We start from the raw sequence: 27,180 nt of genomic DNA, 5'->3' as shown, positions 1-27,180 counted from the left end.
ATTAGTAATAGGATATTATATTTGGTTATTTAAGGTAAAGTACTATAAACTAAGAGAATTAGGATAATATTATTAGGTCTAGCGAAATTATTAATAGCCTTAAAAGCTATTTGGAATACGGTATTCTTATTAATTTCATTAATTTCGGCTATAATAATAAAGTAAATATATTAAATTAGGCTATAGTAGTATTCTATAATTCCGATAGAATTATAAGCTTTTACGGAAATAATTTTAATCTTGGTTCCTATAATATTTGCAAGTTAAGTAAACTTCTTATTAGTAAACTACTTTCCGGCATTTACTATAATCTAATTAAGAGAGCCTAAATAGGTATTAATCTAATACTACTTTAGGGTATCCCAAGTATATAATATACTAATATTTTAAAGCTATTAGCTAGCTTAATATTAAGTGCCTTTATTAATAATATAAAGTATAAGCTTACTAGAAATATAGAAAATATTAATAATAATAAAGTAATTAAAGCTAATATTATTTCTTAGATTAAACTTGAATTATTCTAGTAATTATTCGAATTTCTGGTATTACTTATAGTACTTTATAAGATATTTAAGGGCTTTTATATTAATATTATAGCCTGCTTATTCTAGTATATTTCGAAGCTTACTAATAAATAAATAACTAAAATAGTAGTATAAATATTATAATTTGACCTTTATAAGAAAATAGGGGTTATAAGTAAAGAATTCGGAAATAAAGCTTTATAGAATAGTATTTTAAAGCAGGAAAGAATATCCAAAATATTATACTATAGATATAAAGCATTTATTAGAAGTAATAAGATAATTAGTAAGATTATTAAAATAGATCTCTAGCTTATTTATATTAATTAAGCTAAGTAAGAATAAAGTTTTTATAAGTATAATATGAAATTATACTTACCTAATTAATATTCTTATTATTATAGATTTAATAGAAAATATAGATCTAATACTAAACTAGATATTAACTTAATCTTTAGTAGTTTTATTAAGTTTAATATTATTATTAGTCTGCTATAAAGCTTGGAATTAGTTAGAACTAGTAATTAAGAATCTAAAAGCTCTAGTATTAATTATAATTCTATTCTATAAAAATAATAAGTATTATATCTTAATATATTATTAATTATAAATATCTAGGTATTCTCTATTTATTTAGTAAGCTTTAGGGTATGGTTTTCGCCTATTATCTAGTATATAAGAGAAAGGGAAGTAAGGTTATCTATAAGAGTATTAGTTATAGAGATAGTAGAAATAGAGGCTATAGAAGTAGCTAGGAAGCTCTTAATAGAAGTAAAATAGAAATTAGAGTAATATTTCTTTCCTTTATCTATTTCCGCTAGTAAGGCTTTAAAAGTATTACTTACTAGTTCGTTTTTACTACTCTCGTTATTCTTTTCTTTTTCGAATTTAGTAATATACTATATATAAGTATTACTAAAGTATTTATTAAAGTTATAAGTATTTCGGGATCTAAATTAGTAAATGTTTTTATTCTTAAATCGAGTTTTCTTAGCCTCTTATTTTTCTAATATATATTTCTATAAGCGGTATTCGGATCTCTTATATATAAAATATGACTTTAGAGTATAATTATTATAATTATAGGGCTTGGAATAGTTATTATAGGTTCTGAAGTTATGGCTAGGTCTATATTAATAATTTCCGGATAAATAGTAATTTAGAGAGTTTTGAGAATAATATTTTTAATTAGTAAAGAGAATCTGGGCATTAATTTATTATTTCTTCTTATAAGTAATAATAGATAATTAGAGCTTATTAATAAGCTAGCCAAGATTATTAGAAGAGTTTAAAACTATATATTAGTATACTAGTAAGCCTTAATAAGAGGTAATAATTTTGTTATATAAGAATTTAATAGTTTATAAAGCAAGAATAAGGCCATATTATAATTTATATAGGTTATTAATTAGTATTTAAATAAGCTTAAATATTGTTTTTTCAGGGTCTTTTACTATTATAATTACTAAGGTAATAGTATTCTATTTATCTAAATTTTAATAATAATAACCGGGGCTTTTAAAGAAACTATAAATATTTATATAAGCTTTTTTATATATATATTAAGAGAGCTAGTTATTATAGAAATAGTCTTATACTAGTTTTTTTAATATAGTAGGAAAAGCTCTTACTAATGCCTTTTCTAGGAGCTTTATATATTAGTAAATATTAAGAAAAATAATAAGTTTTTAGTTAAAACTACTATTAGTTCTATTATATTTCTATATTTTAGTATATATCTTTACTATTTTTCTAATTAGCTTTATAGTAAGAGGGCTAGCTAAAGGGCTATTTAAAGGTAATAGAAGTAATAGAAGATTATTAGCTTTAGCTTTCTATAATCCGGTATTAGCAAGAGCAGTTATAGATAATAAAGAAGTAATAGGTAATAAAGAAATATAAGTAATAATTAGTTTAATATATTAATTTCTTATAATACTATTATTTAGGAATATATATAATAAGGTAATAGGGCCTGCTTTAAGGTCTTATCTAGTAATAATAATATTATTAGTAGTCTAGATATATTACTCTTCTCTCTAAATAGTATTAATTAGGGACTATATAATAGTAAAATAACTATAGTTATATTTAATATAAATATTACTATACTATAAAGTAGCTCATAATTAATATAATATATATTAATCTAGTTAATTAAATATCTCGAGGTTAAAGTTACTAAAATCCTCCTTAAATAATTTCCAGAGATTCTTATTAGTTAACTTCTCTATCTTATACTAAAATAATCTGGTATTAAGGTAATCCAGGATTTCCTTATTATTAGAGCTAGCTAGGTTAATACCGTCCTTCTATTTCTTTATTTGCTCGTATCTATCCCAAAGGTTCGCTATCCCGAATCCTTAGGACTAAGCCTTCCCCGGTATATATGTGTAGTTCGTAGCGAGAGGGATTCGAAGGGTTCGAGGGTAAAGTAATTCGTAGAAAGGGTTCGGTAGTAAAGGTGTCCAGATGCCTGGTTCAGATGCCAGATGCCTAGTTTAGATGCCAGATGCCTGGTTCAGATGCCAGATGCCTAGTTTAGATGCCAGATGCCTGGTTCAGATGCCAGATGCCTGGTTCAGATGCCAGATGCCCCAGATGCCTAGGGGTATTATGGGTATTAAAGTAAATATTTCGCCTTTAAATATTTCGTCTGTAACGAGAAATTTAGGAAATAAAATATCACGATTCCGGGAGGGTCTGAAGCTCGAAGGACTCGATTTAATAGTAAAATCGAAGTAGTAGTTAAAGAGCTTTAAGGGCGTATGTAGGGTATACGTTCTGGAGAGAGTGTCCCGTAGATACGGGTATTATATAAGTGGAAAAGATGATTTCCAAGAAGGTAGTCTTGGGGCCAAAAGAAGTTGGTTTTGAAGGATAGTAGAAGTTGAATGGATGGATGGTCAAATGGCTGACCGCTTATTAATTAGCAAGAACTAGGGTCTTCTCCCTTAGGCCACCGGATGCTTTTTCGTAGAGTTGACAGGTAATTCCCTCCTTTGACGTAGCTAGATTAATATTGCTAAGGGCCACCGGATGCCTCTTTTAGTATAACTATTCTGTCTCTGATCTATAAGTACTAACTGATTAGTATCGGTTTACTAGTAATGCATGGCATTGTTACGTAAGTTATGGAATGCTATTTGCGTATGGTTAGTAAAGTTGTTATTATTTAGAAGTAAGGATTGCAGTATCGTGGTATTAATATGCGATCCCTAAATCTGCTAAGCCTAAAGGAGTCTAGTCTACTAGTCGAGTCACTAATGGGACGCGAGGTCACATAACTATATCCCGTATCCCATGTCCCGTATCCCATGTCCTATTGCCTATGTCCCGTGTCCCGTGTCCCGTGACTACGCACGTGACTCCTAAAGGAATAGCTATACCAATAGTAACTAAAGCTTTATAAGGCTAAGTTTTTAGCTAAAAAGTATAAATTACTTACTTTTAACTATAATTTCAAGTTTAATAAAAGTATTATTTATATAAATACTACTAGAATTATTTTTATATAGAAATACTAATATAAAACCTTTTAAATTATTTCTATAAAAAATACTACTATTATAAGTAATAAGAGTACTATTTATTAAAATCTCTTTATTAAAAACTAATATATTACCTAATATACTAGAGAAGTATATATTATATTAGTTTATTAACTAGAAACTTTATATAATTTATTAATTATTACTTAAGCTATTAAATTCTCGAAAACTAATATAAAGATATTTAATAAATATATTTAAGAATAAATTAAGAATACTATTAGAGAACTAAGATTTATAAAGCTAATAAAGAAGTTCTTATATTTAATTATTTTTATAAATACTTTATTTATAAATAATAGAAATTTCTTTTTCTAAATTAAATATATTCTAGTTCTAGTAAATAGAACTAGATATACTAATATTATTTACTAGTTCTTTACTAAATATAAGAGAGTTACTAGAAGTATTTTAGCTTTAGAACTTTTTAATATAGCTTATAGTTTTAATATAAGTGCTTTAGTTAAATCTATAATTAATAAAATACTAGAAATAGAACTATTATTAATTATTTATATAAATTCGAAGTTATTATATAAATACTTTATTAAATTAGGTATTACTTAAAAGAAATATCTAATAATTAATATAATATATCTTTACTAGATATATAAATAATAAGAGATTATAGAAATTAAATAAATTAAAGAAGAATTAAATTCTACTAATTCTATAATAAAATTAAAGCTATTAAATACTTTTAAGTATCTTATTAATATAAATATTATATAGTTAGATATAAAGAAATAAATTAAATATAAATAAAATAGGAAATAAATATATAAGATAAAAGAATATATATAAAGATTCTTTAGTATCTAGTATTTAAATATCTAGTATCTGAATATCTAGTATCTAGTATCTAAGTATCTAGTACTAGGCTAGATTAGGAAATTGAGTACCTGAATATCTAGATATCTAATATCTAAGTATCTAATACTAGGCTAAATTAGGGAATATAAATATATGAAATAGAAGAATATTATAAGAGGAGAAGTTATATATAAAAGGCTATAGCCTTTAGTATATAACTAAAACCTTAAAAGCAATATAAATATATAGAATATTTGGGAAATCTAGTACTAGACCAGATTAGGAAATTTATATATAATTAAAGAGAAGTACTATTTTTGTTTTTTGTATTTTTAAAGAAATTCTAGTATTAGTATAATTATAATTATTAATAGTTATATAATATAATTATATAATATAAAAATAACTAAAAGTAATAATTATATAACCTCGTATTATATTAGTAATTCGACTAGTAGCTAGTTCCTATTAGGCTTAGCAGATTTGAGAATTATATATTAATACTATAATACTATAATTCTTATTTTTAAAAAATAACTTTAGAAACTTATATAAATAGTATTCTATAATTATATAATAGTATTATATATTTCTAGTAAACTAATAGTTATATAAGCCTATATTTTCTATAATTAATTAGAATATTAATATATATAGTTTATTTTTTATTAAAAATAATATTATAATTTCTAAGATTTAAAATAATTATAAATATATTAATATTTTATTTAGTAATTAAAAATAAGACTTTTATATATTCTTTTAATAAATTCAGCTAGCTTTTTATTAAAATTATATATAGTATAAAATAAAAAAAGAAATTATAATTCTATTTTTAAAAATTATTTTATAAGCTAAATAAATTTTATATTAATAAAAATATAACTATTAATTCTAATATTAATAAGAAAAAAATATTTAATTTCTAATTTATTTATATTAATAATATAAAATATTATAAGAGTATTTTTTTATTAGATAAATTAAATTAATCTTTACTAAATTTATATTATAAGTTCCTAAAATAGAAACTTTTTTTTAAAAATACTTGTTTTCTAGTTTTATATTAGAATTAGAACTTAAATTTTCTAAATACTTTATTAGAATAAAAACTAAATCTAATTTAATTCTAAAAAAAAGCTAATTTAATTTTCTTATTATATTTAATTAAATAATATTTAATATAATAGCTAAATTTATTATAGTTATAATATTTAATAATTAAGAAATCTTTAATTTTTATAAAATATTATTTATATTTATAAAAAGATATATATTTAATAAAAGTAATTAATATAGACTTCTTAAGCTCTTTTTTAGAAATATAAGAAAATATAATACTAGAAATAAACTTAACTAAAATAATTCCTGTTTTTTTATATTTTTTAATTTTTTTATATATAGCCTTAATTTACTAATTATTAATAATATAATATTAAATAGAAGAATTATTATAATATATATATACTAATTTCTAAAGTTTTAATAAAAGCTTTTTATTTAGTTTATATTTAATATTTTAAAAACTAATATTACTTTATTTAAATAATTATAAAAAAAGAATATAAAATTCCTGAAATATTTAACTAAAATATATTTAAAGCTTATTAAAATTATAATAAGTATTTTATATTTTATTAGAATATAGTTCTTTTAAACAGAAATATAATTCTAAAAGCTAATAATATTAATTTAAATTATTTTTATTTATATAAGAATTAGTTAGAATAAAAGTATTATTTATAAATTTACTAGAAATATAAATAATTTTAAAATTCTTTAAGAAATATAAATTAATATTTTTTATAGCTTATTTTTAATCTAAATTAGCTAATTATTAAAAATAGTATAATTTCTAGTAAAAAGAATTAGATTTAGAAACTTAGTAATTCTAGTATTTCTAAAGAAAATATAAAATATAAGAAATTCTAAATAGAAATAAATAAGAAATAATTCGGAATTCTTTAAAAAAAAATTAAAATAGCCGGAATTATAAAAATAATAAAAGCAAATAAAATAAAAGTACCTAGAGCTATTATAAATTAATTTATTATAGCTATATAATATTTAATATTATTTTCGAGTTTAATATTATAAAGTTTAGTATTTTCAAAAAGGCTTTTAATGTTTTTATAATTTATTTTATATAAAATAATGTTTTTAAGATTTTTCTAATAGCTAATAATAATTAAATTAATATCTAAAAACATATAATTAGTTTCCTTAATTCATTTATATAGTTCTTTAATAATAATAAACTAATTAGTATATAGGAACTTTTTAATAAAAAGAAAAGCCTTTTCTTTTATAGATTTATTTAAAAAATCTTTAAAAATATTAATAAGATATTTAATTCGAGAAAAGCTACTAATAAAATAATTTAAATTAATAGAAGCCTTAAAAGAAATTAATATTTTTTCTTTATTATATATTTTTTCTTTATTATATATTTTTTCTTTATTATATATTTTTTCTTTATTATATATTTTTTCTTTATTATATATTTTTTCTTTATTATATATTTTTTCTTTATTATATATTTTTTCTTTATTATATATTTTTTCTTTATTATATATTTTTTCTTTATTATATATTTTTTTATAATCTTATTATTAGTATATATATAGAATTTATAAAATTATAAAATAGAACTTAAAATTAATAATTAAGTTATTAGCTTATAGATATTTATTATTCTAGAACTTAATTAAAAACTAGTCTTTATATAAGATTCTTTAATTTTCAGGATTTTCGGAAAGATTTTTAATATATTATTAATATATATTTATAAAAATATAAATATCTAATTTTTTTTAAGAATTTTAAAACTTTTTATTTTTATTATTTTAAAATCTATTACTTATATTTCTGAAGTTCTATTATCTTAATAATATTTATATTTCTAATAGTATTAAATTAGTTTATTTAAAATCCTTTATAGAATTAAGAAAAATAAGCTTTAAATACTATTATAAATATAGTATTTAGGACTTAGAAAATAAAATAAAAAGTTTTTTATAAAAATAATTTAAAGCTAAAAAAGAGAAAACTAGAATATAGAAAATTATAAAGAAATATATATATTCTATAATATACTAGTTTTAAAAGAACTTAGCCTTCTAAATATTTCTAGTATATTTCAAATATATTTCTCTAATAAAGTAATTATATTATATATATATCTAGAAGGCATTTAGGTATTTAGCTAAATATTTCAGATATTAGGTCTTTGGAAATTATAATAATAATAATATTATTATTAAATATTTCTAATTAAATTATTAAATAAAAAATAAAAAATAAAAAATAATTATATATATAAAATATTTAATTAAAAGCTCTTTTGAATAAAAACTAATTAATAAAATAATTATATTAACTAGTTATATTTAATAATATAAAATTAATAAAATATTAGAACTTTTATTATAATAAATAAATAAAATTAATAAGAGCCTATTTATAGAGCTAATAATAGAAATTATAAATAGCTTTTATAAAGATCTAAGAAATAATTATTACTAGATTAAAAGAAGAAGGGTTCCTTACAAATATAATATAAAGAAGTAAAGGAGGTAGTTAAAGAGGAGGAGAGGCAATGCAGCAGTTGAAGTTACGAGAATATAACAGGCCGTGCTGGTTCTAGATAGCGCGCTACATCATGGAGTCTACCAACCCTCTCGAACTGATATGGGTAAGAAAGCTTAAGGCAGCCCTCGAGCTTGCTATCTGCAGATATTTGCGGACCCTCGACCCATACCGTAATGGTACTGCCTCGCGGATCGCTTGGCCGGAGTTTGATCTCGTTTCAAAGATCGGTATTATCACAACATATTCGATGGACAGTGGCATGAGAGTGTTGGTCAAAGCCTTGACGAGAGTCCGCAGAACGGCAGAGTCGTATGGGAAAAGGTATTGTCTGACATGTCACAAGGCAAAGTAGATGTCACTTTGGCGAGATACCATGTTGTATCTGTCTCGCATCCAGCATGTGTGGTTGTCTAAGAAGTATTCGAAGCCTCATGCCTCTTCATAATGAAGCCAAAGTAGTCAAATTCGCCTGTCCCTTGAGAATCGCCCAGTGTCTTGACCGCGAAATCCCACGAGTCTTTGCGTTCAAGCAACGGTTTCATAAAATGGGGTTGTCGATATGTGATGTAGAGCCATTGCCCGCCAGGTTTGAGTACCCGCGCAACCTATCGGCATTCAGCAAAATCGAATACCTGTGAGGAAATGAAACGCTTTACCTCATCTACGTATTTACCCACATTACTCTGCACGTCGGCCGGTGGATCCCATAAGGAGCCATGAATCATAGCATCAAGCGTACCTTTGTCAATTGCCACATCGACTGAGCCATCTGGTAATTGTAGTTCGCGCACATCCATAACACCCCATCGAGTTTCCAGATCCGAGTACTTCGTCATCATCGCGTCGATAACTACTTGAGAAAAGTCGATGCTTGTCTGATTCGTGTATCCAAGGGCGTAAAGGTCCGCTGTTAAGTTCTATATTTTGGTGACGTGATTAGCCTTTCTGACTTCTTGTGCGCAAAAAAACCATCGAAAAAAGTGGATAATTACACTATTTCCACAACCTAAATGGAGTATGTGACATCCGCTAGAGGAGGGTGGAAGGTTGTTTTCAAAAAAAGGGCGAAGTTGCTCAAAGCTGCGAAACCATTCATAGGAATCGAGCACTGGTTGTATGCCATTCTGGGTAACCCTTTGCTCAGAGCGATAACGCCCATCCCAGTACTTGGGATGAGACAATTCTATGAGGTCCTCGTCGTTGAACATGTCGTATACAAACAAGATTTTGATACTGATAGGGGATATGATTCAACTGAAAATTGTGATGCTGGCAGCAGATGATAAGGCTCAAAATTGCCCGCTAAGTCTAAAATGAAAGGCGCTAGCGCAAATGTCTCACATCACTAGTGCGGTTCGGGCATGCGCTGGCGCCACAAACTCTGACATCACAGGCAATGTCCGACATGGGTTTTTGGACCTATTTTATTAAATAAAAACGCAACCACGCATTAAATAGTCATAAAAAAATTATATTTGAAAAACCCTGAGTCTACAATATAAGTGCACCATATATTCCTTTTTAATTTAGGGGCGTGGTATTGTGCTATACATCGATTTTATACGAGCTCGCCATATAAAGCAACGAGTAATTTTGAACCAAAAAAAGCACTGGCTACACGCCAAGTCACGTGCAATGGCACCACGTGGCTAGTGCCACGTAACATCGCCCTTCGCACACCCGACATTGCGACTTTTGCTTACCTTTTTTACTACTATATAAAACTACGCATAAAATAATAAAATGGATCAATATACTCTCATCGCTTAATTAAAGGCTATAAGCACAATAGAAATTTATTATAATAGCTCCTTTAATGGCCGTTTTATATAATAGTGTCGGAGTTGCTGATATGTTGGAGTTGTTGATATGTTGGAGTTGCTGGGTCCGACTTGCTGGTGCAAGTCGGGCCTAGCTGTTACACAAGAGGAGTAAGTTGAGTGAAATGTGAAAGATGATTAATTGCTACGTAAGGGGAGCGCTATTTCTAAGGTACCGCTTACGTCATGTCATGCTAATGTGACCTTTATTATCTACGACGTAACACTAGCAAAGCGAGGAATTGCCGACGAGTAAACCTAGCTCTTGAATATGTTACAAAATTATACTTATTAATTTATTTTTATTAAATAAACTTTAGATTTCTTATAATTATTTAGGGAATTATTAATGCTATAGTAAAAGTAAATTTATATTCGAGCTTAAAAATTAAACTAAACAAAAGTAATAATCTATCTTAATGAAATTATTACTAGGTTTTTGAAACTGCTCGACCCTTAATTTGAGAAAATATTACAAGAATACTATGTATTTATAATATTATAAAGAGGGACTTTTGGCGATGCACCTGGTCAGCGCGTCACGAATTCTGACACGCTCTGGTGCATGATTCGCTTCGCTTTGGGCTGGGTTGGGCTGGCTAATATTTGCCGCTTCAACTCCTGACTTGGCGGCACTCTCTTGGAGCAGCTAAAACATATGGCTTTCTTGACTTATACAAATCTATTTCATAATAGATAAGGCCATGGAATTTGGTCTTCAATGGCTGCCATACCTTTTCTATATACTTTTGTCGGACTCTCTAAAGAGCTTGAATTTGGGTGGTCCGGAGAACTTTACGTAGGTTGAAACGAGCTCAGGGGCGTAGCCCCCGAACTATCTGAGACCAGCACGCAGGGAGGGGGTGGCGGCACATGCTCTCGTGCGACAACTTTCCGAAGGTGCGCGGCATTGAAAACCGTCCAGCCGCCAGCAGCCGAGGAATACAGTACCAAAATTGCTACGTTTGGAAAATCACACCAAATTTCAACGGAACGCCCGAAACTCTTTAAAAGTCCTTTGCTTAATAGGAAAGAAGCAGATCTAAATTCCGCGAAATTTTCACGATAATGAAATATAAGGGGGAATTGTGAGAATTTCTGTATTGTGAGTTGCGTTCCTCTCTTAGGATATTGGACGAATTTCATTGTCGCTCGCCTTTTTGGTATCCGAAGGTACCATCGTAAGATTACTTCACGGATAGCGCGCGGTAAAGCTCGTTTCGGAGGGTGCTCCACATTGGGTGGATTAGTATCTCCCCAGAAGCGTAAATGCGAGGGAAGGCTTTCTAGCCACCAGTGCAAGGACGAGCGAGTATTGGGTTTCAATTTTTGCGCGTACTGTAACAAATGTGATACGGGCTGCGCCGCGTCCAATGAAAACAATACTGATCCCAGCTTTCCTAAGGAGCCGACTACCACCAATCAAATACAAACTACAAGCGCCTGCGCATAAAGTTATTTTCAGAGATGTTTGAAACTGGTGCCCGGTTAAATTATAAGCAAGGTAATTATCATGAGACCTGCAAGATGGGTATCAGTCTCCTAACTCGAAAACGCTGTCCAACTACCAAGAAATTCCATCGCATCAAAACCTTCACGCACTCAGCTTTCACTTTCTTATTGCTTTCTTAGCAAAACAGTTGATCCCGAAGCCCTCGACACAATGTTTGACTTTGGAAGTCGCGCCGGCCAGAGAAAGAAATTGTTAGATGAAGCAAATGCATCTGCAACGCCCAGTCGCGATAGAGTAAGGCTTCACATATGATCCTTTAGCAGAGTATTTTTCAAATGCATCCAATAGACTGATCACGATATATTTAGACTGAGCCCTTGACCTTGACATCCGCAGGTGCGGATATTCGAGTTATCCCCAAGCCTAGCTCGGCCGACCTCATTGAAAATGCAAGTTATAATGGACAGCGACTTGGACTGTTCCCGCTGAAAGCGGACAACACGGATTCTGATTCCTTGTCTCCAACTTACCATCTTGACGTCATTGCTTTACACGGCTTGAATGGGGATGCATTCGATACCTGGACCAATAAAAACAAACAAATGTGGCTTAAAGAATTCCTGCCACGTTCGCTACCTGGAGCAAGAGTCTATACCTTTGGGTATGATTCGGATATCTTCAGTCGGTCCAATGCCGATATTGGAGACTTTGCTCGCAGATTATTATCGCAATTGAACTTGGAACGTCAGTCTGAGGCGGTCTGTATTACTAGTTCATACAATTCCCGGCCTTGAAAGCTTATTCAATACAGGATAAACGACGCGGGATCGTGTTCATCTGCCATAGCTTGGGAGGAATTGTTTGCAAAAAAGTGTGTTACTAGCCACTTGGCAAGATGAAGTCAGGACTGACAAATCTAGTCCCTAATTCTTGCTCATGAAAGCTCTCGATACGTAAATATTCTCCAATCAACCAAAGCAGTTATATTCTTTGGAACTCCCCATTCTGGATCGGAACAAGCAGATTTCCTATCGACGCTGGTAAAAATTGCAAATACGGTGGAATCGGCATCTAAGTTAAACCACTTTCTTGGCAAACCGAGACAACACCTCGCAGATCTGCTCCGACCTCGTTCAGTGGAGCTTGAGAACATTTCTATGTCTTTTACGGATAGAACTAAAGGGATTGAAATTGTATCCTTTTACGAAGAGAGGGTGATGCCACCTTTCAAAAGTGAGGTCAGTCATTTTCTCTTCCCGCACTCCATCACCTTTGTGGTGTTTAGGTATCGAAGCTAATGGAATGCCTATTACCTCATTTAGGTTGTACCACGCAGCAATACTAGAATTGGCGTACCAAATGAAGAAATGATTCCGTTGGCGGCCAACCACAGAGAGATGTGCCGACTTGACGAAGACGCCCTTGCATTTCGGAAGATTGTACAGGTCTGTCAAACACACGGGGTGCAGAGTAATGAGCGAGATTTGACTCGTCGTAAGTAACTGCGGGAGTCATTACAGTAACGAACTAAGATTTTGACTGACCAGCTCTCAATCTCCAGGAGCAAGAGTGTCTCAGGGCACTTAACACAATTGATATGAACGATTGTAGGGCTCAACTTCGTCCACGATCACCCGGCACTTGCGAATGGATCTCATCGAATAACCAACTTCGAGAATGGATTTTAGACGAACACTCGAGCCTCCTCTGTATCACTGGAGACATGGGAAGTGGCAAGTCAATTCTCACCTCATATCTGGTGGAGCAGATGAAGACGATTTTGGCCGTAGCAACACAAACCGACTCTACTACGATAGTCGTGTGTTCGTTCTTTTGCGATGACAAAGACGTTGGTCGCAACCACGGCCAGGCGATTCTGCGTGGTCTCTTATACCAAATCCTTACCCAGCGCCATGACCTGATGGAGCATGCCACTGCGAGGTTCTCAGAGGTTGCGCCAGAGCGATGGTCAATTCTCGTACTATGGGAAATACTGAGGGATATTATGCTCAACCCTAGAACTGGAACAATTGTCCTCATCATAGACGCAATTGATGAATGCGAACCTTGCTCTAGAGGCAGGCTTTTGACTGCCATAAAGCAGTTCTTGATACAAAAGCTCGAACCGCCTTCCACCGCTCTCAAACTTTTGATGTCAAGCAGGAACAATGTCGATATCACGGAAGAGATTGAGGAGTGCTCAGAAATCATCTGCCTCGACGATGCGGCCGAAGTCAGAGGAGTCGAACAGGATATGAAGCTGGTAGTTAAAGACCAGTTGGATGCTCTCGCAATCAAAGCGAAGTGGCCAGAGGAGATAAGGCAAAGCCTGGAAAGGAGAATAGTGATGAAAGCCGATCGAAATTTCCTATGGGTCAGTCTAGTGATCCAACGTCTCAAAGGAGGACCACAAACCAAGAAGTATTTCGAGAAAGTTATCGAGGAAAGTCCAAGGGATCTTGATGGCCTCTATTGCCGCATTCTCGCCGATATCGAAACCGAAAATCAAGCCCTGGCTGCAAAGATTCTGCGTATTCTAGTTGGCTCGTTCAGGCCCTTAGCAACGGCTGAGATACAGATTGCTTTGGCGATTGATTTAGACCATCAGACACTGAGGTCAGTAGAAGAGGAGAGTGACATGGCCGTTGAAAGGACAATACGGCTTGTGCTGGGTCCACTGGTCCACATCCATGACTTCCAAGTCCACCTTGTACATCAATCGGCGAAGGAATTTTTGTTGAGACTGGCTAGCGGAAAAGTGGCCGACTTGAGTAGCTTTGAGCTTGATCTGCCAAAATTGTATGGTACCAGTCTCAACTCGGCACATCTCGAACTCGCTACAGCCTGTGTAGGGTTTCTGGGCCTTGCTGATTTTGAAGAGAGGAAGGTTCTTGACGAAAATGTGCCGGCATTTCTCGAACTCCCAGGTGCTACTGAAGAAAGTCCGTGGTCAATGGACCAGAAGCCCCCGTTCTTTGAATACTCTGCTAGTCATTGGACAACACATCTCTGCTGGCTGGGGGTATCTACGCCGCAACATTTACTGGAATCAGCAATCCGCATCTCACGTCCAGGCACAGATTGTCTCTCCAATTGGTCTGATCAATATAGACTATCGTCAAAGGATTATGTGACGCTGCCCAAGGATCTCGACCCACTCACTGTGGCTGCCTTTTTCGGCCTTGTTCTGCTCGCCAACAAAGTCTTAGAGATGTATCCATCAGAACTTCAAGGCAAGAGTAAATCTCTTGCGTTATCTTGGGCGTGTAGAATGGGTCACGCAGATATTGCGAAGCTGCTTCTCGACCATGGGACACCTGTGACGGGCGCATGGGTAGAAGGTGGCTCGCCCATCTCCTGGGCTTGTGTCGGCGGCCACCTGGAGATAGTTAAGCTGCTATTGGATGAGGCGAGCAGTTCTCAAGTTAACATCCTTGATGGGAACGGGCGTTCTCCGTTGTCATTGGCGGTGGGGTCTGGCGATTTAGCGATTGCCAAATTACTGATTGCTCGAGAGGATGTTGACGTTAATATGACGGATCGGACTGGATCGAGCCCGCTCCTTTGGGCCATTGGGAGCAAGTGTGAACCGAAAGACTTGATAGTGCTGAAATGCCTAGTCTCAGAGCCTCGGGTGAACATTGCGCAACGCGACCGTTACGGTCGGTCCGTGCTATCTTGGGCTGCGGAAATGGGTGCGTTGGATGCAGTCAATATATTGTTACAATCCTCACGCTCAGATATTCAGTCCTTGCTTGATGATCCAGGGGATAGTGATAGAGGATGGTCACCATTGTCATGGGCTGCATATAGTGGGCATTGTGAGGTGGTGAAAGCCCTTTGCATGACTGGTAGGATTGATGTCCAACTTGCCAGCGTCGACAAGAGGGGCCAGAATGCGGTTTCACTAGCGGCCGATAGAAGCCATGGCGAAGTTATTAAGGTCCTGGCCCAGTTTTATCCTCAGGGAGTCGACTGCCCTGAGGAATCTGGACGGACTCCCCTTTCTTGTGCCATGTGGGGAAGCCCCAGCAATGTCGAAACTGTCCGGATCTTAATCCAAACGGGTTTGGTGGATGTGAACAGGAAAGCTCTTAATGGCCGGACACCACTGTCTTACGCTGCTGCCGTGGGAAGGCCGGATTTGGTGCGGATCTTAGTTGAGGAAGGTGGCGCAGACCTGGACATTCCTGACAACGATGGAAATGCTCCTGGGGAATTGTATATAGATTGGCGTTCATCTCAGGCGAGGGAGGAGATAGATCGTCTGAGACGATTGCGTTCGAAGCCAGGACCCACATAGGTTGTTGGGGTTGATTTCATTGGCTTGTTTCTCCTTCCGGTGTGCATTTAGTACGAAGTATGTGGTATCCTTTTGCCTATTGGCCTCTCACAGAAGATTTCCACGAAGAATAGAGAATCGTCTGACTTACTATCTTTATATCGGACCAGGATAAGCCTCCCGGTTGAATATCTTATTCAATTTCCCAACTTCAACGAGCTGAAACGTGACTACAACATGGCGGTGTTTGTAGAGCGCTTGCAATCATCAACGCCTGATGGTATGACATAAACAGCTCCGTTCAGTAACAGGGCGTAAGGAGAAGAGAACGAGAACAATCATGTGCTGATATCAAAACTTCAAGTGATACGGGCTCCTTTAAGAACGCTACTTCAACAAGTATTTTTTTCCGCAAAATCAAAATCACTATCTTTTAAGAATGTGAGATTATTAATAATTTAAGTAATTCTTATATAATAGAACGCAGCGAGAAAAACCCTCCCAAAACAGCGGCCAATCTGCCCTTTAATTATCAAATAGAGTTTTAAATAGTTTAAGTATGAATAGTAATTAAGAGAATTAATTAAATGAAATTAATTAGTATAGTTATATACTTAAATTAAGCACTTTTATAATTTCGTATTTCACAGTTTTTGTCACAATAAATAGGTGTTGCAGTATGGTAAAGAGCTTGCATTGAGCGGAAAGCTGCCTGCCGGGCTGGAAGCACAAGCTACACGGTAAATCACGTGCAACGATGCCTCCACGTGACTGGCATCACAGTAGTTTTCTTGTTTAACAGATTTAATCCTTCACTGCTTAAAGACATACCCTAATTTAGTGGAAGCGAGACTAGCTAAAGGGAGTGGGATAGAACAGTATCATACCGTAAGCGGAAGTTGATCATGATTGAATTATTCTAAATTCTCTATATCGTAACATCGTCTGTCTCATTCATGTCCAATGCTCCAAGATCCCAACTTTCCAACACGCTATTTCCTGTTTATACTGGCTTCCAAGCAATATGCATTCATAGTACTAGCATGAGGGTATATTACCCCCTCCTAGCCCCGAAGAGTGTCAAGCTCAAACTCGTATCATTCTCGCCCACATTTGGGGTCGGCTCGCCCAACATCTCCCACCTCCTCAAGGAGAAAGGAACCAACTTTTCCTTTTCAGTCGCCCTTTCAGCAACACCAGCGCCCGGAGGGGGCAATGTTCTCTCCTTTTGGCTCAAAACAAGCCACTCTGTTGGATTCGGCGTAAAACTGAAAAGGTATGAAATCTGGGCGCTCGACGCAGCATCTCGAAGGTTTCGAATACATTGCTGACGCATATCTTCAGGTAGCGGATCTACTAGATAGAGTGCTAGGTCGAAGGTTTGCTCTATCAGGTTCTTGATTTCATCCGTGGCGATGTCGAGGGCTTGTAGTTGGAGAAATATAGCTGCAAGAGCTAGGACAGCTTTTGCCCTGCTCTCGTGACCGGGTTTTGTTGCTTCAAACGCGGGTATGCGGATTGTTGTGAAGGAAAGAAGAAGTGGGAGCCATTTTGACATAATGGCATCCTTAATATCTCGAGATTGAGACTTTGCAAGCAGCAGCCATAGGCCATTCAGAACTGCAACGATGTCGCAAGCAAGATTGGTGGCACCAACGGACGTGTTTGTGGCAGACGCACTGTACGCGGTTGCATCGATTATGTGCAGGAGGTTTTCGGCATGGACGACACGGTTCTGCATGGTGTCCTCTCCACCCGTAGCCTTTGGCGAGGGGAATAAAGCCAGGAAACGTGCTTCCGCTCGTTGTCGCAAGCGTTGTGCGATTGAAGCATCGAGCAACGGAACGATGCTGGCCCAGGTTGTCTTCCCTGTAGCCACTGCCGATTCAATGGCACGATCGAATGCCTCGAGGTCTTCTGCTTGCCCATCATCTGCACCTTCCATGACTGTATCATCTCTTCTAAACATGGCAGCCAGCTTGACTTGGCAGAATGGTAAAGACAGGTCATCGGCCAGATTAAGGAGCACCTCCGTCGTAATAGTCTCGTTCTCATTCCCGGCTAACAAAAACTTGTCAACACATCTGTTGATGGTGACGGCGGCGTCTGGGGTGGAACTCTGAAGCAGTGGCATCACTAGGTTGTCAATAAATCGATGGGTATCGGATAGAACAAGAACTTGTAGGAGCTCATGAAAGTCCGCACTTTGGAGAATCTTCCTATCCAAAGAGCTGCTGCGTTCATCCAAGTCGATGGGTTCTCCAAACACAAGACGAACGACGTTCAAAACTTCAACAGGGTGATCCTTCTGCATATGCGCTTGCTTGATTCGAAGACGATATCTTTCTTCGATGGTCATCGTCTCTGGAAGACAGAATGATGTGACCAGCAATCCAAGAGCTTCGTGAGCGGTGCTCGAGTCTTGTGGATTTTCCATTGTCTCCGTTGCACCGGAGCTGACAATAACATCTCGAAGGGCGAGACATCCAAAACTGATCAGGGGTCCGAACACTTCCAACATAGTTGGACGGTTCTGGCGCGGTACAAGCCGTTTTATCCATGCGGTCATCAGAGCGTCAAACTGCTGGGCGTCGAAAGTCCTGAGCCTCGTGAGCAACAACCCACAGCTTCGCTGTTCCTGCGATTTCTCCCATGACTCTTCCAGTCGCAATATAATCCTTTGAAAAAGCCTCTCCAGAGTGGCTTGATCCATGCTATTGCCGCTTGCTAAGACTTTCTCAATCTCGTCTGTAAAGTCTGCCTCCGACGTCTGAACGAGTGCCATGTGGTCAGACACCGGTGAGCAAGCATCGGCAGCGGTCTTTCTATCGCTGCGGGCAAGCTCTTGAGCGAGCTGTTGAGCTACCATCCTCTGCTCCGGGAGTCGCGAGGCAAGGTCCGACAAAGTGACCAAAAGTACCCTCGGGATGGAGTCAATCTCATCTGACAAGGCTCGAAGACGGGTCACGAGAATATCAAATAGCCCCCTGAGTGCACCTATTGCCGAGAATACCTCGATATGCAAGTCTAGCGTATCCACACAAGAAGCAAGCACTTCCGCGTCATTGGAACTCGTAACGATCTTAAGGACATCGGCAAGCATCGAATAGTCATCGATGAGCTCAAGATATTGCCGGACGGTATTGAAATCGGATGACGTGATCGCAGAGGTCCCGCCTTTCATCGGTGAATCATCCCAATCGTCAAAGGGTGGTATTGTTGGTTGCGCCATCTGAAGCCTGACTTTTTGTCGCAGCCAGAGGCCAAGTTCTGATTTGGTTGTTCGGCTTGCCTCGGATGAAATGCTTGCAAGATTGACGTCGAGGCTCTGCGATTCAAGCTTATCGTCCACGGTGGCTTGCATACCGGGTAGGTTTTGATTCATGAATGTCATCAAATCATTCGTTTGATCTTCCTCTTCCTCTACCAGAAAACCTGCCCTACTGAGTAAAGTCGCACGAAGCTCAGCGATGCTCTCACTAAGGTTGTTTGTCGGGAGCTCAGCCAACAGTCGTGTTGCACAAGGCCCATCTGAAGCCACATCTTTGGCATTGTACAGACCACCTCGAGCGATCAACCATTCCAGATACCTTGGTGTAGAAAAGTGCTCCGAGCGGGCCAACTCAGAGACCAGATGGTAAAAGGCAGAGTTTCGGCGGCCAGAATTGCACACTGCAGAGTCGAGGAAATCCAAAACTGCACTAGTGACGTCTGCACCGAATTTGATCCAAGACCTCATGATGCGAGCAGCCACATATATTTTAGCATTTCCAGGCCGGTAAGACGACGAGGACCATTCCAAAATTGTACGGGAAAGCATGGCTTTGTCTTCGTCAATCTCCCAACACTGTCGAGCCGTCTCGTTAGTCAGCGGACGTATTAATGTACCGTCAAGGACATAAAGCAGACGCCGTCGAGCGGTTAGTGTTTTCTCTGTACCGGAAGCGTTTAGACGAGAATTTCGTAGGTCAAGTGCTGCAAGAATAGACATAAACCGCTCATCGTCGAGGTCCAAGTCGCTCATGATGACATCTCTGTGCTTGGCCCATACTTTCGGGCCAACAAAACTTTCCGAGTTTGATATCACAATTCCTTTCAGTAGAACTCGCAGGCGATCAGATAGAGGAGCCAGAATATCGCGGTCTAGGTGGTTTAATGTCTGGAGATATGTAAGCATCTGCAAGGGAGAAGAATATTAGACTACACTTGCCCTAGCTAGCTGACTCAAAAGCGCCGCTGAAAGTCGACGTCCGTATTTTCGGTATTTCAAGAGATCCTTCCAGTAAACTTGAGTAATCAAAAGCCACATAGGCAGCTTCGCTTGAGGACTGTTTTCCAGAGACGTTACCAACCAGTCCATATAGTGCTCACGATCAAGAAGATATTCGGCATAGAAATGAGTGGCAAGACGTATCCTGTTTTCAAGTCAATTAGCGGCTCGAACTGCTGGGTCAGCAAACTTACGCGTAACTTATCCTTGTTTTGAAATCTTTCTCTCCGCAAGTCGCAAGAATGCTTTCCATGAATTGTTCAACGCAAACTGTGAAGTCCCTAATCCATTTGGCCTCACCGCCCATAGCAAACGTGCCGCTGACACCCTTTCTTCTGAATGACCTCAACTCATTCGCCCCAACACACTTGGCCAACCATACGGCTCTTTCTATTGGTATATTCTTGCTCAAAGATTGATCCAACAGCACCTTTCCTCTTATTCCGTGAGGAATAGATCTACTGAGACGCCGTAAAGATATCGTGGGGTTTGCTAGATCCTTCAACCACATTTCTCTCTTTGTATCTGTAACTGTAACACGCGGTGGGGGTTTGAAGGTTGATGCCGAGGTGATTTGTCCATGAGCCCTTCGCTGTGCAAGCACACTCGTGAATAAAGCTGACAATGTTTGAAGTCCGCTTTTGTGCTTGAGGGCTGGGAATATGGACGGCTTAGCGGATCCTGTTTCGTTCTGTGTCATCTGTGCTTTGTCAAAAAAGCCATGTCGAATTACTGGCTCCGAGAATTGGTCCTCGGGATGGTTTCCGGTCCAGGGAAAGAAATCGGTATGGCCTACTTGAATCAATATATACCTCTGTCAGATGATGGAGATAGGTTACGAACCATTTGGGGAATAATGAGGGGCGGCTGTCGGCACTTCCAGAATATACGGCTTTGGACGGGCGTCTTTCTTCGCTGCATTACTTGGCGCCGCACGAGATTTCTCAGAAGACGGTGGAGCGTGCTGTCCGGGCCTCACGGGCAAAGGCATCGGCTTTATCGTGACTTCGTTCTGGCCGCCGTCCTGCGCAGGATGGGGACTGAGGTTGCTGACACTTGGCACATCAAAATGGAGTTGTGGCCGCCCTCGTGGAGGTAGTGATGGCCTCCACGTAGGAGCGGCGTCTGATATGGGTTTCGGCGATTCCACCATCTCAGAGGGCCCCGAGTCTTTCGATATCTCAACTCGCAACCGCGAGGTCCCAACTCTCGGCCCATGCCGAGCCAGCACCGACTCATCGAATGTCAAGTCCACAAAACCCTCATTCCCTCGCCTTGTTGGGGACGAGGACGAGAACTGCTGCGAGAGCGTGCGATGCGGTGGTGGCCTCTGCAGGGCATTTGTCGAACTCAGGGAGCGCTGAGGGCCCTGTCGCCCAACGCTGGGTCGCGAGGTCATGATTTGTCCATCTCGCGTGGAACAAAAGCGATTTTGATTCTCCAGGCTAGCAGGATGAGATGAAGCCGAAGCGAATCGAGGGAGCCGGCCGGGGAAAGAAGGGAGGTTGTTCGTGGTTGTGGTTGTGGTTGTGGTTGTCTGGGGACGTTGTCGGCGTGAGGAGGGTTTGCAGTTGCTATCGCAGTCGCCGCCGCAGTCGCAGTCGCAGTGGCAGTCACAGTCGTTCGAAGATGCGGATGTGTAAGGCCAAGGGCAAGCGGGAGAAGTGCAGGGACTTGATGGGGGAGACAGACGAGCGGCACCGCAAGGGTGCGTGATGGCGCACTTTTCATCTGCGGGAGGGGGCAGCAAAGGCCGAGCCAGTTGGATCAAGATTCACGGTCCAAGCGATGATCTGGGGGGCGCCGGCCTGGGCTGAAGTGTGGCCCGCGGAACCTGGCAACATTCCGCCCCGATGTTTCCCTTGTCTCTCTCTCTCTCTATCTCTCTTCTCTCTCTCTTCTCTCTTCTAAGTTCTCTCCCATTGTCAACGTCCAATCTTGATTGCCGTGCAACCAGCTCATGGATGTGGGTGCTACTACTACTGAAGCTACTTTCATGTCGAATTGCCCCGAGCGACACTTCACGGACACCCATCACCAATTTGCACCGCTCACCAACCTTCGTCACCCCCGCAGTCCAGTCCCAGTCCCAGTCCCAGTCCAGCCCCAGCCCCAGCCCCTAGCCAGTGCTCTTCATCACATCCCAATCCTATCAACTGCACCGGGGCCTTAGGCTATACGGAGAAGACAGTAGGCGCAGCCAAAACGGGCCTGAATAGAAAGTTGGGACGATTCGGCTGGTTATCATTATTCATTTGGCACAGTCAGCAAGACTCACGCTTCCAGCTGCTCCTGACGGTCGAGCCTTACTGCGTATCGTCCAGCAAAGGGCTTCCCCTCTTCAAACCAAAAGTAGGTACCTTTCGTACGTTTTCGCCTCTTCTTCGCCGAAACTTTGATAGGAATGGGCGAACTCTCATTATTCATCCATGACGGCCCCTTACGCCTCTGTTGATTTACCCGCCCACTCAAGTGGAATAACAGTGCTCTGGAGTCTTCGACTGTGCTGCGACTTTCTTTGAGAGGCGCTGCTGAGAACAGTCTATAATATCTTATGGAAATGCCCTCTCAGGGTGTCCGGAATGAGCTCCGACGTTCAATCTCGAAAAGATTCGATATGGAAGGGTACAAAATGAATGTGAACATCTAGTACAATGCCGAGATTTGATCGAGAGGAACTGCATCGATCAAAGCACTCCACGATGACGCCAAATCTAACCATGTAGCTCAGGCACCAAGAAATACAAGAAATACAGTAGTATGTTGAACCACCGCCAAACAGGAACAGAAGTGAGCACCTTGAGTAGAATGGATTATGGAAATGTGTGTGTGACGCCTGGACAGCGCCGTTCTCTTGATTACGCATCGCTGCGAGAACATGGTATAATGTGGCACTAGCCAATTGATCTTCCCGCGCCGAGCTGCACGACTTTCCAACAGCACCTCGCGAGATCTTCTTGAGAACCAAGCAGACGTCGCGCAACTATGTCGTCGAAGAAGGATATGCGGAGGCCAGACCTCAGTATGCCGAAATTCTCTTCCTAACAATGACCGGGAGCTGACAAGTGTACCAACAGTAATTCCCTATCAATTGCCTGCTGCGAAAGACTCTCCGAGCGACATTAGTGGCACGTTGGGAAGCACATTACCCATGGCTGCCATGTTCACGCGAAATAAGTTTATTGGCTGGTATATGAGGTTATATTCAGGGAGAAGTGACGACGTCTGACGGCGAGCAGGGCATCCGTAGTACTGTCGATTCAAAACTGGCTGGGCGAGAGCGCAGAAGCAAAGAAGAGCTCATCGCAGCCAGCTTACTTCTCTGTTGGAATGGCCTGTGAGTAGTAGTTCTTCTGTCGCCTGGAGCACTGAGCTAATTCTCCATCAAGTTATGGCCCTTGTAGTGGTACGTACATACGCCGAAAGGAGATCTTTCCCTATTAACAGCCAACAATAAATAGACTTATCTGCCGATGTTCTTACCACCACCAGCCGTTCCAGGCCAAGGAACGGGGACCGAAGCAGCAGCAGCAGCGCCTCGTTCTTGAGAAGGGTTCCTTTGTATGATATGGCGAGGGGACATGCGAGGGGACATAAAACAATCGATGGGAGCAAAAGCAGAATGGTGTGTAAATGTTGCGAGATAGGATGACGGAGGGCCAGGAGCTGGCGCTGCGGTCTACCTTACAGGGGATGGCTTAGGAGTTTGTTGAGGAGCAACACTGCAACATTGCTGGGCACCTCATATTTGCTCCAATGTCGAATAAGTCTTCTGTTCGAATCAGTTGTCTTCACGCTTAGGCAAAATGATATTGTTGGTCGATGAGGCATTTGTTTGAACGAGATTGAGCAAATGAGAGCACTGTGCTGTGAGGCCTTCTCTGTTTTCTCTGAGGGCCCCTCCTCCCCCAGAGAAAGGACCTCCGAGTCACCGAAGGGGACCGGATCCTGTAGGACACGTGAGGCTGTGATGAGGCCCCTGGTGAGTCAAAATGTGAACCAAAGCACTCCTTACTTTGTAGTGGCAACATATCACCATAGCCTCGAATCCAAGCGACTCACCCTGTAAAGATCGTAAGGCGTGACTTCCTCCCGCCAATTAGAAGCCGCGAAACTGCAAAGGACTACCCACGACTCAGGCACCCAGGCACCAAACCCCTTAGTCCCCGCCTCTTCCCTCAGTTCCCCTCCATCCAGATTCCACAACCACATTGATTCCCGAAACAACAACCTTCCCTTTACAATCAACTCCACTCCACCACCGAACAAACAATCTTCTGATACAGCGGCGACTTCTCGCGCTCTTTACCCAACCTCAATACCAACAACACCTGCCCCAAGAGACCCAGGAACACTCGAGTTTATGTCAATCGAAAATCTCAAGACCTTCGGTGAGTTCACTCCTCCTCTCCACAGACAGCCCTCTGGAGCAGTCTGAAGAGACAAAGGCGCACTTTACAAGCCACACCTGTTTCTTTGGTCGCCGTCGGCTGCTCTCTGTGTGCTCGCATCAATTCTTATCTCAGATCACCTTGGGTCTCTGCTAACCTTCCTTGTCACACAGACCCCTTCGCCGAAGCCGACGAAGACACAGGAGAAACCAAGCAGTCGCAGAATTACATACACATTCGTATTCAGCGTGAGTTCACTTTCCAATTTCCAACATATGCTGGCACAGAACAGGCTGGGTGCGACGCCACTGGTTGAGATAAGCCTGCTGACTTGATTTATTCACTAGAGCGCAATGGTCGTAAGACTCTGACGACTGTCCAAGGTCTGCCAAAGAAATTTGACCAGAAGAAGATCCTGAAGGTCATCAAGAAGAAGTTCGGTAGGTGGTGTACCCCTCTTTCTATCAGAGATCGGGACCGACTAATTCTCTACTACAGCTTGCAATGGCACCATCGTGGTCGATAGTGAAATGGGAGAGGTGATTCAGCTCCAGGGTGATCAGCGCAAAGATGTCCAGGAGTTCCTCACCGACAAGAAGGAGGGTTTGGAGCTTGATGCCAAGACCATTAAGGTAAATCTTGTTGCACTACAATCCCCCACCCCTGGCTAACAGTCTTGTTCACAGGTCCATGGTTTCTAAGCCCGTCCAATGCCCCACCAGCCGTTGCCTCGAGGAACCTCGATAGAAGTGTTGTCAGCACCAAATATTTTCTCTCAACCTCTTGCCCTGCCTCTTCCCCTGGCTGGGTCGATTCTGATCGTGTACGACTTGCTTCGACATGGGGCGTTCGATGATACCCGCATTCTTCCAAAGAACGCACTGATGGCATGGAAATGGTCCGGAAGACAGGGTTTTTTTCTGCTTTGCAATGCAATGGGGTTTGCTTTCTCTATATACAGCATGTATTCTACCAGGGAATTCTGCTGGCTTGTGCTATCCACAAGGACGGGGGCGTAGCATGGATTCTGGCAATACAATAGGAATACACACTACGAAGGGTTTTGGTGCTCTCGGTTGATGTATGCTTTCTCTATCTTCTTTAAAGAGCTCTGCCCCCTATCCCGATCATTCCTACCGCGACCTTGACATACTCCCAACACTGTTTCAGAATCATAAATAACGGCACTGGGGGATCATTCGCCCTCGTTAGATGCAGCTGCAGCAACAGGCTGACCATGCTTATGAAGCTTGCTATAGAAAACACCGATATTGAGAGAGAAGTCTCCTTCAGTATAGCTAACCGTGGATGCGTGATATGGTACAGGAAGGTCAGAGTCTGTTCACATATTAGGCATTAGAACATCTTAGAAGAACCGTGGTGGAGCTAACGGTTGCAATGCTGATCCAAGCTGGCAATAGTAGGCGTGGGTCCTCTGAGCCACCAGACAGATAAAGAACCCAGGAAGTGATGTAGGCATTCATGGAGTTTATAGTAAGAAGACGGACGAGGGTTGCTGCTTGTGATTAACAGGCGTTTCCTAGAAGGTAATTGGAGGAGGCACCTTGTGGTGTGTAGTTCAAAAGCCTGGGAGGATGTTCGTTAGTTCACAGCTCTCAGCATCTTCTAGAAGTTCTTGCTTTGCTTTCCAACTTACCAACGAGACATAAGGCAATCAGTGAAGTAGAAGGAGAGATATCCGCTACATAGGCACTTCCCAGAGGTCAGCATTCCCTTAGTGTATTCTATTCTCATTCTCCCAGTTGTTCCAAGGCGGCTAATTCGACTTGTGGATGGAAACGCATACCCATAACACAGCCAAGAACACTTCGGTCACCCTGAATCTCCTCTCCACACTCCACGGGGCCCCAATCTCTTCTTTACTCTCATCCAGCAGGAGTTCTCCCATGAACGTCAACGCACATCGTAGACCCCACCATGCTGAAGGAGCTGTGCTCAAGCCGCGGCAGAACAAGAGGGGGAAATGCCAATGTCTTTCCACACCCAGCAGCACGGCAACGCGGGGATGCAAGACCGAGTTCTTGTGGTCAGGCTGGGCTGGGTGTAGGTTCAGCGGAGAGGAGGGGGTGTAGTCTGGTGGGGGGCACGAGGGACCTCGAAGACTGGTTCGCGAAGAGGGGGGAGGGCGGCGATAGGAAGCCAGACTGAGTAAATTAGGGCATATGCTGCCACATCGCAGTTGGAATGGCCGGCGAGAATGGACGCAGCTGAAGCAAAAACAGAAGAGAAAGTTGGCTGTGTGAGGGAGAGAGAGAGAGAAGAGGTAGAGTCTTGTTCCTGCGCTGTGGTGCAGGGCGGGCCACGGTTCTGCAGGCGAGTTGGCCTTCCCCAGACTGTGTGATGCTGCAAGGCTAGCTAGCTACCATGCTGAAGGACAGAAGTACTATCTGTAACAATTTGGAGACGGAGGCAGGCCGAAACTGGACAAACAGACTTCATTATTCGTCCTGATGCATCAGGC

General features: G+C 39.3%; 7 protein-coding genes across 7 annotated transcripts; 3 read left to right on the top strand and 4 right to left on the bottom strand.

Annotated features, from left to right (window-relative positions):
* Positions 1-8,620: 8,620 nt before the first annotated feature.
* On the bottom strand, positions 8,621-9,756 carry K444DRAFT_618793 (S-adenosyl-L-methionine-dependent methyltransferase). The gene is made up of 3 exons (XM_024881397.1): positions 9,475-9,756; positions 9,139-9,399; positions 8,621-9,087 (listed from the first exon to the last, which is right to left on the bottom strand). The coding sequence occupies exons 1-3, from the start codon at positions 9,688-9,690 to the stop codon at positions 8,893-8,895; spliced, it is 672 nt and encodes a 223-aa protein (XP_024731225.1). The 5' UTR covers positions 9,691-9,756; the 3' UTR covers positions 8,621-8,892.
* Positions 9,757-11,749: 1,993 nt separating this feature from the next.
* On the top strand, positions 11,750-15,032 carry K444DRAFT_141772 (uncharacterized protein). The gene is made up of 7 exons (XM_024870538.1): positions 11,750-12,049; positions 12,124-12,513; positions 12,567-12,626; positions 12,676-12,993; positions 13,078-13,249; positions 13,303-14,554; positions 14,643-15,032. The coding sequence occupies exons 1-7, from the start codon at positions 11,966-11,968 to the stop codon at positions 14,887-14,889; spliced, it is 2,523 nt and encodes an 840-aa protein (XP_024731224.1). The 5' UTR covers positions 11,750-11,965; the 3' UTR covers positions 14,890-15,032.
* Positions 15,033-15,499: 467 nt separating this feature from the next.
* K444DRAFT_540299 (uncharacterized protein) lies at positions 15,500-15,871 on the bottom strand (the record flags this gene model as incomplete). The annotated part of the gene is made up of 2 exons (XM_024875701.1): positions 15,500-15,623; positions 15,732-15,871. Coding segments are annotated over 2 exons (264 nt in total), but the record flags the coding sequence as incomplete, so codon positions are not given.
* A 1,034-nt stretch (positions 15,872-16,905) lies between these two features.
* Positions 16,906-21,972, bottom strand: K444DRAFT_571062 (RNA polymeras-like protein II mediator complex component Srb8). Its single transcript, XM_024877296.1, has 4 exons — positions 21,151-21,972; positions 20,502-21,099; positions 20,248-20,452; positions 16,906-20,196 (listed from the first exon to the last, which is right to left on the bottom strand). The coding sequence occupies exons 1-4, from the start codon at positions 21,704-21,706 to the stop codon at positions 17,092-17,094; spliced, it is 4,464 nt and encodes a 1,487-aa protein (XP_024731222.1). The 5' UTR covers positions 21,707-21,972; the 3' UTR covers positions 16,906-17,091.
* A 1,295-nt stretch (positions 21,973-23,267) lies between these two features.
* On the top strand, positions 23,268-24,313 carry K444DRAFT_618788 (uncharacterized protein). The gene is made up of 5 exons (XM_024881396.1): positions 23,268-23,329; positions 23,385-23,496; positions 23,547-23,644; positions 23,697-23,713; positions 23,769-24,313. The coding sequence occupies exons 1-5, from the start codon at positions 23,293-23,295 to the stop codon at positions 23,853-23,855; spliced, it is 351 nt and encodes a 116-aa protein (XP_024731221.1). The 5' UTR covers positions 23,268-23,292; the 3' UTR covers positions 23,856-24,313.
* A 357-nt stretch (positions 24,314-24,670) lies between these two features.
* K444DRAFT_540764 (putative eukaryotic translation initiation factor eIF-1) lies at positions 24,671-25,369 on the top strand (the record flags this gene model as incomplete). Its single annotated transcript, XM_024875738.1, has 4 exons — positions 24,671-24,698; positions 24,872-24,946; positions 25,046-25,138; positions 25,197-25,369. 4 exons carry the CDS (start codon positions 24,671-24,673, stop codon positions 25,367-25,369), a joined length of 369 nt encoding a protein of 122 aa, XP_024731220.1.
* A 389-nt stretch (positions 25,370-25,758) lies between these two features.
* On the bottom strand, positions 25,759-26,955 carry K444DRAFT_140908 (uncharacterized protein). Its single transcript, XM_024870536.1, has 5 exons — positions 26,506-26,955; positions 26,356-26,411; positions 26,263-26,285; positions 26,090-26,214; positions 25,759-26,036 (listed from the first exon to the last, which is right to left on the bottom strand). The coding sequence occupies exons 1-5, from the start codon at positions 26,605-26,607 to the stop codon at positions 25,800-25,802; spliced, it is 543 nt and encodes a 180-aa protein (XP_024731219.1). The 5' UTR covers positions 26,608-26,955; the 3' UTR covers positions 25,759-25,799.
* Positions 26,956-27,180: the final 225 nt, after the last annotated feature.

Source organism: Hyaloscypha bicolor (genome assembly GCF_002865645.1).
Source record: "Hyaloscypha bicolor E unplaced genomic scaffold K444scaffold_136, whole genome shotgun sequence".
Classification (NCBI taxonomy): domain Eukaryota; kingdom Fungi; phylum Ascomycota; class Leotiomycetes; order Helotiales; family Hyaloscyphaceae; genus Hyaloscypha; species Hyaloscypha bicolor.
This window is presented reverse-complemented; position numbering and strand designations above follow the sequence as displayed.

Coding starts and splice junctions, on each gene's coding strand:
- K444DRAFT_618793 (XM_024881397.1), bottom strand. CDS start 9,690: ATGTTCAACGACGAGGACCTCATAGAATTGTCTCATCCCAAGTACTGG. Junction 9,400..9,474: donor ATTTAGGTTGTGGAAATAGT/GTAATTATCCAC, acceptor ACCAAAATATAG/AACTTAACAGCGGACCTTTA. Junction 9,088..9,138: donor TGGGTAAATACGTAGATGAG/GTAAAGCGTTTC, acceptor GAATGCCGATAG/GTTGCGCGGGTACTCAAACC.
- K444DRAFT_141772 (XM_024870538.1), top strand. CDS start 11,966: ATGTTTGACTTTGGAAGTCGCGCCGGCCAGAGAAAGAAATTGTTAGAT. Junction 12,050..12,123: donor CAACGCCCAGTCGCGATAGA/GTAAGGCTTCAC, acceptor CGATATATTTAG/ACTGAGCCCTTGACCTTGAC. Junction 12,994..13,077: donor TGCCACCTTTCAAAAGTGAG/GTCAGTCATTTT, acceptor TACCTCATTTAG/GTTGTACCACGCAGCAATAC.
- K444DRAFT_571062 (XM_024877296.1), bottom strand. CDS start 21,706: ATGACCTCGCGACCCAGCGTTGGGCGACAGGGCCCTCAGCGCTCCCTG. Junction 21,100..21,150: donor CCCTCATTATTCCCCAAATG/GTTCGTAACCTA, acceptor TGATTCAAGTAG/GCCATACCGATTTCTTTCCC. Junction 20,197..20,247: donor TTTTGAGTCAGCTAGCTAGG/GCAAGTGTAGTC, acceptor ACATATCTCCAG/ACATTAAACCACCTAGACCG.
- K444DRAFT_618788 (XM_024881396.1), top strand. CDS start 23,293: ATGTCGTCGAAGAAGGATATGCGGAGGCCAGACCTCA. Junction 23,330..23,384: donor TATGCGGAGGCCAGACCTCA/GTATGCCGAAAT, acceptor GTGTACCAACAG/TAATTCCCTATCAATTGCCT. Junction 23,497..23,546: donor CGAAATAAGTTTATTGGCTG/GTATATGAGGTT, acceptor GACGGCGAGCAG/GGCATCCGTAGTACTGTCGA.
- K444DRAFT_140908 (XM_024870536.1), bottom strand. CDS start 26,607: ATGGGAGAACTCCTGCTGGATGAGAGTAAAGAAGAGATTGGGGCCCCG. Junction 26,286..26,355: donor GATTGCCTTATGTCTCGTTG/GTAAGTTGGAAA, acceptor ACATCCTCCCAG/GCTTTTGAACTACACACCAC. Junction 26,215..26,262: donor TTTGAACTACACACCACAAG/GTGCCTCCTCCA, acceptor AATCACAAGCAG/CAACCCTCGTCCGTCTTCTT.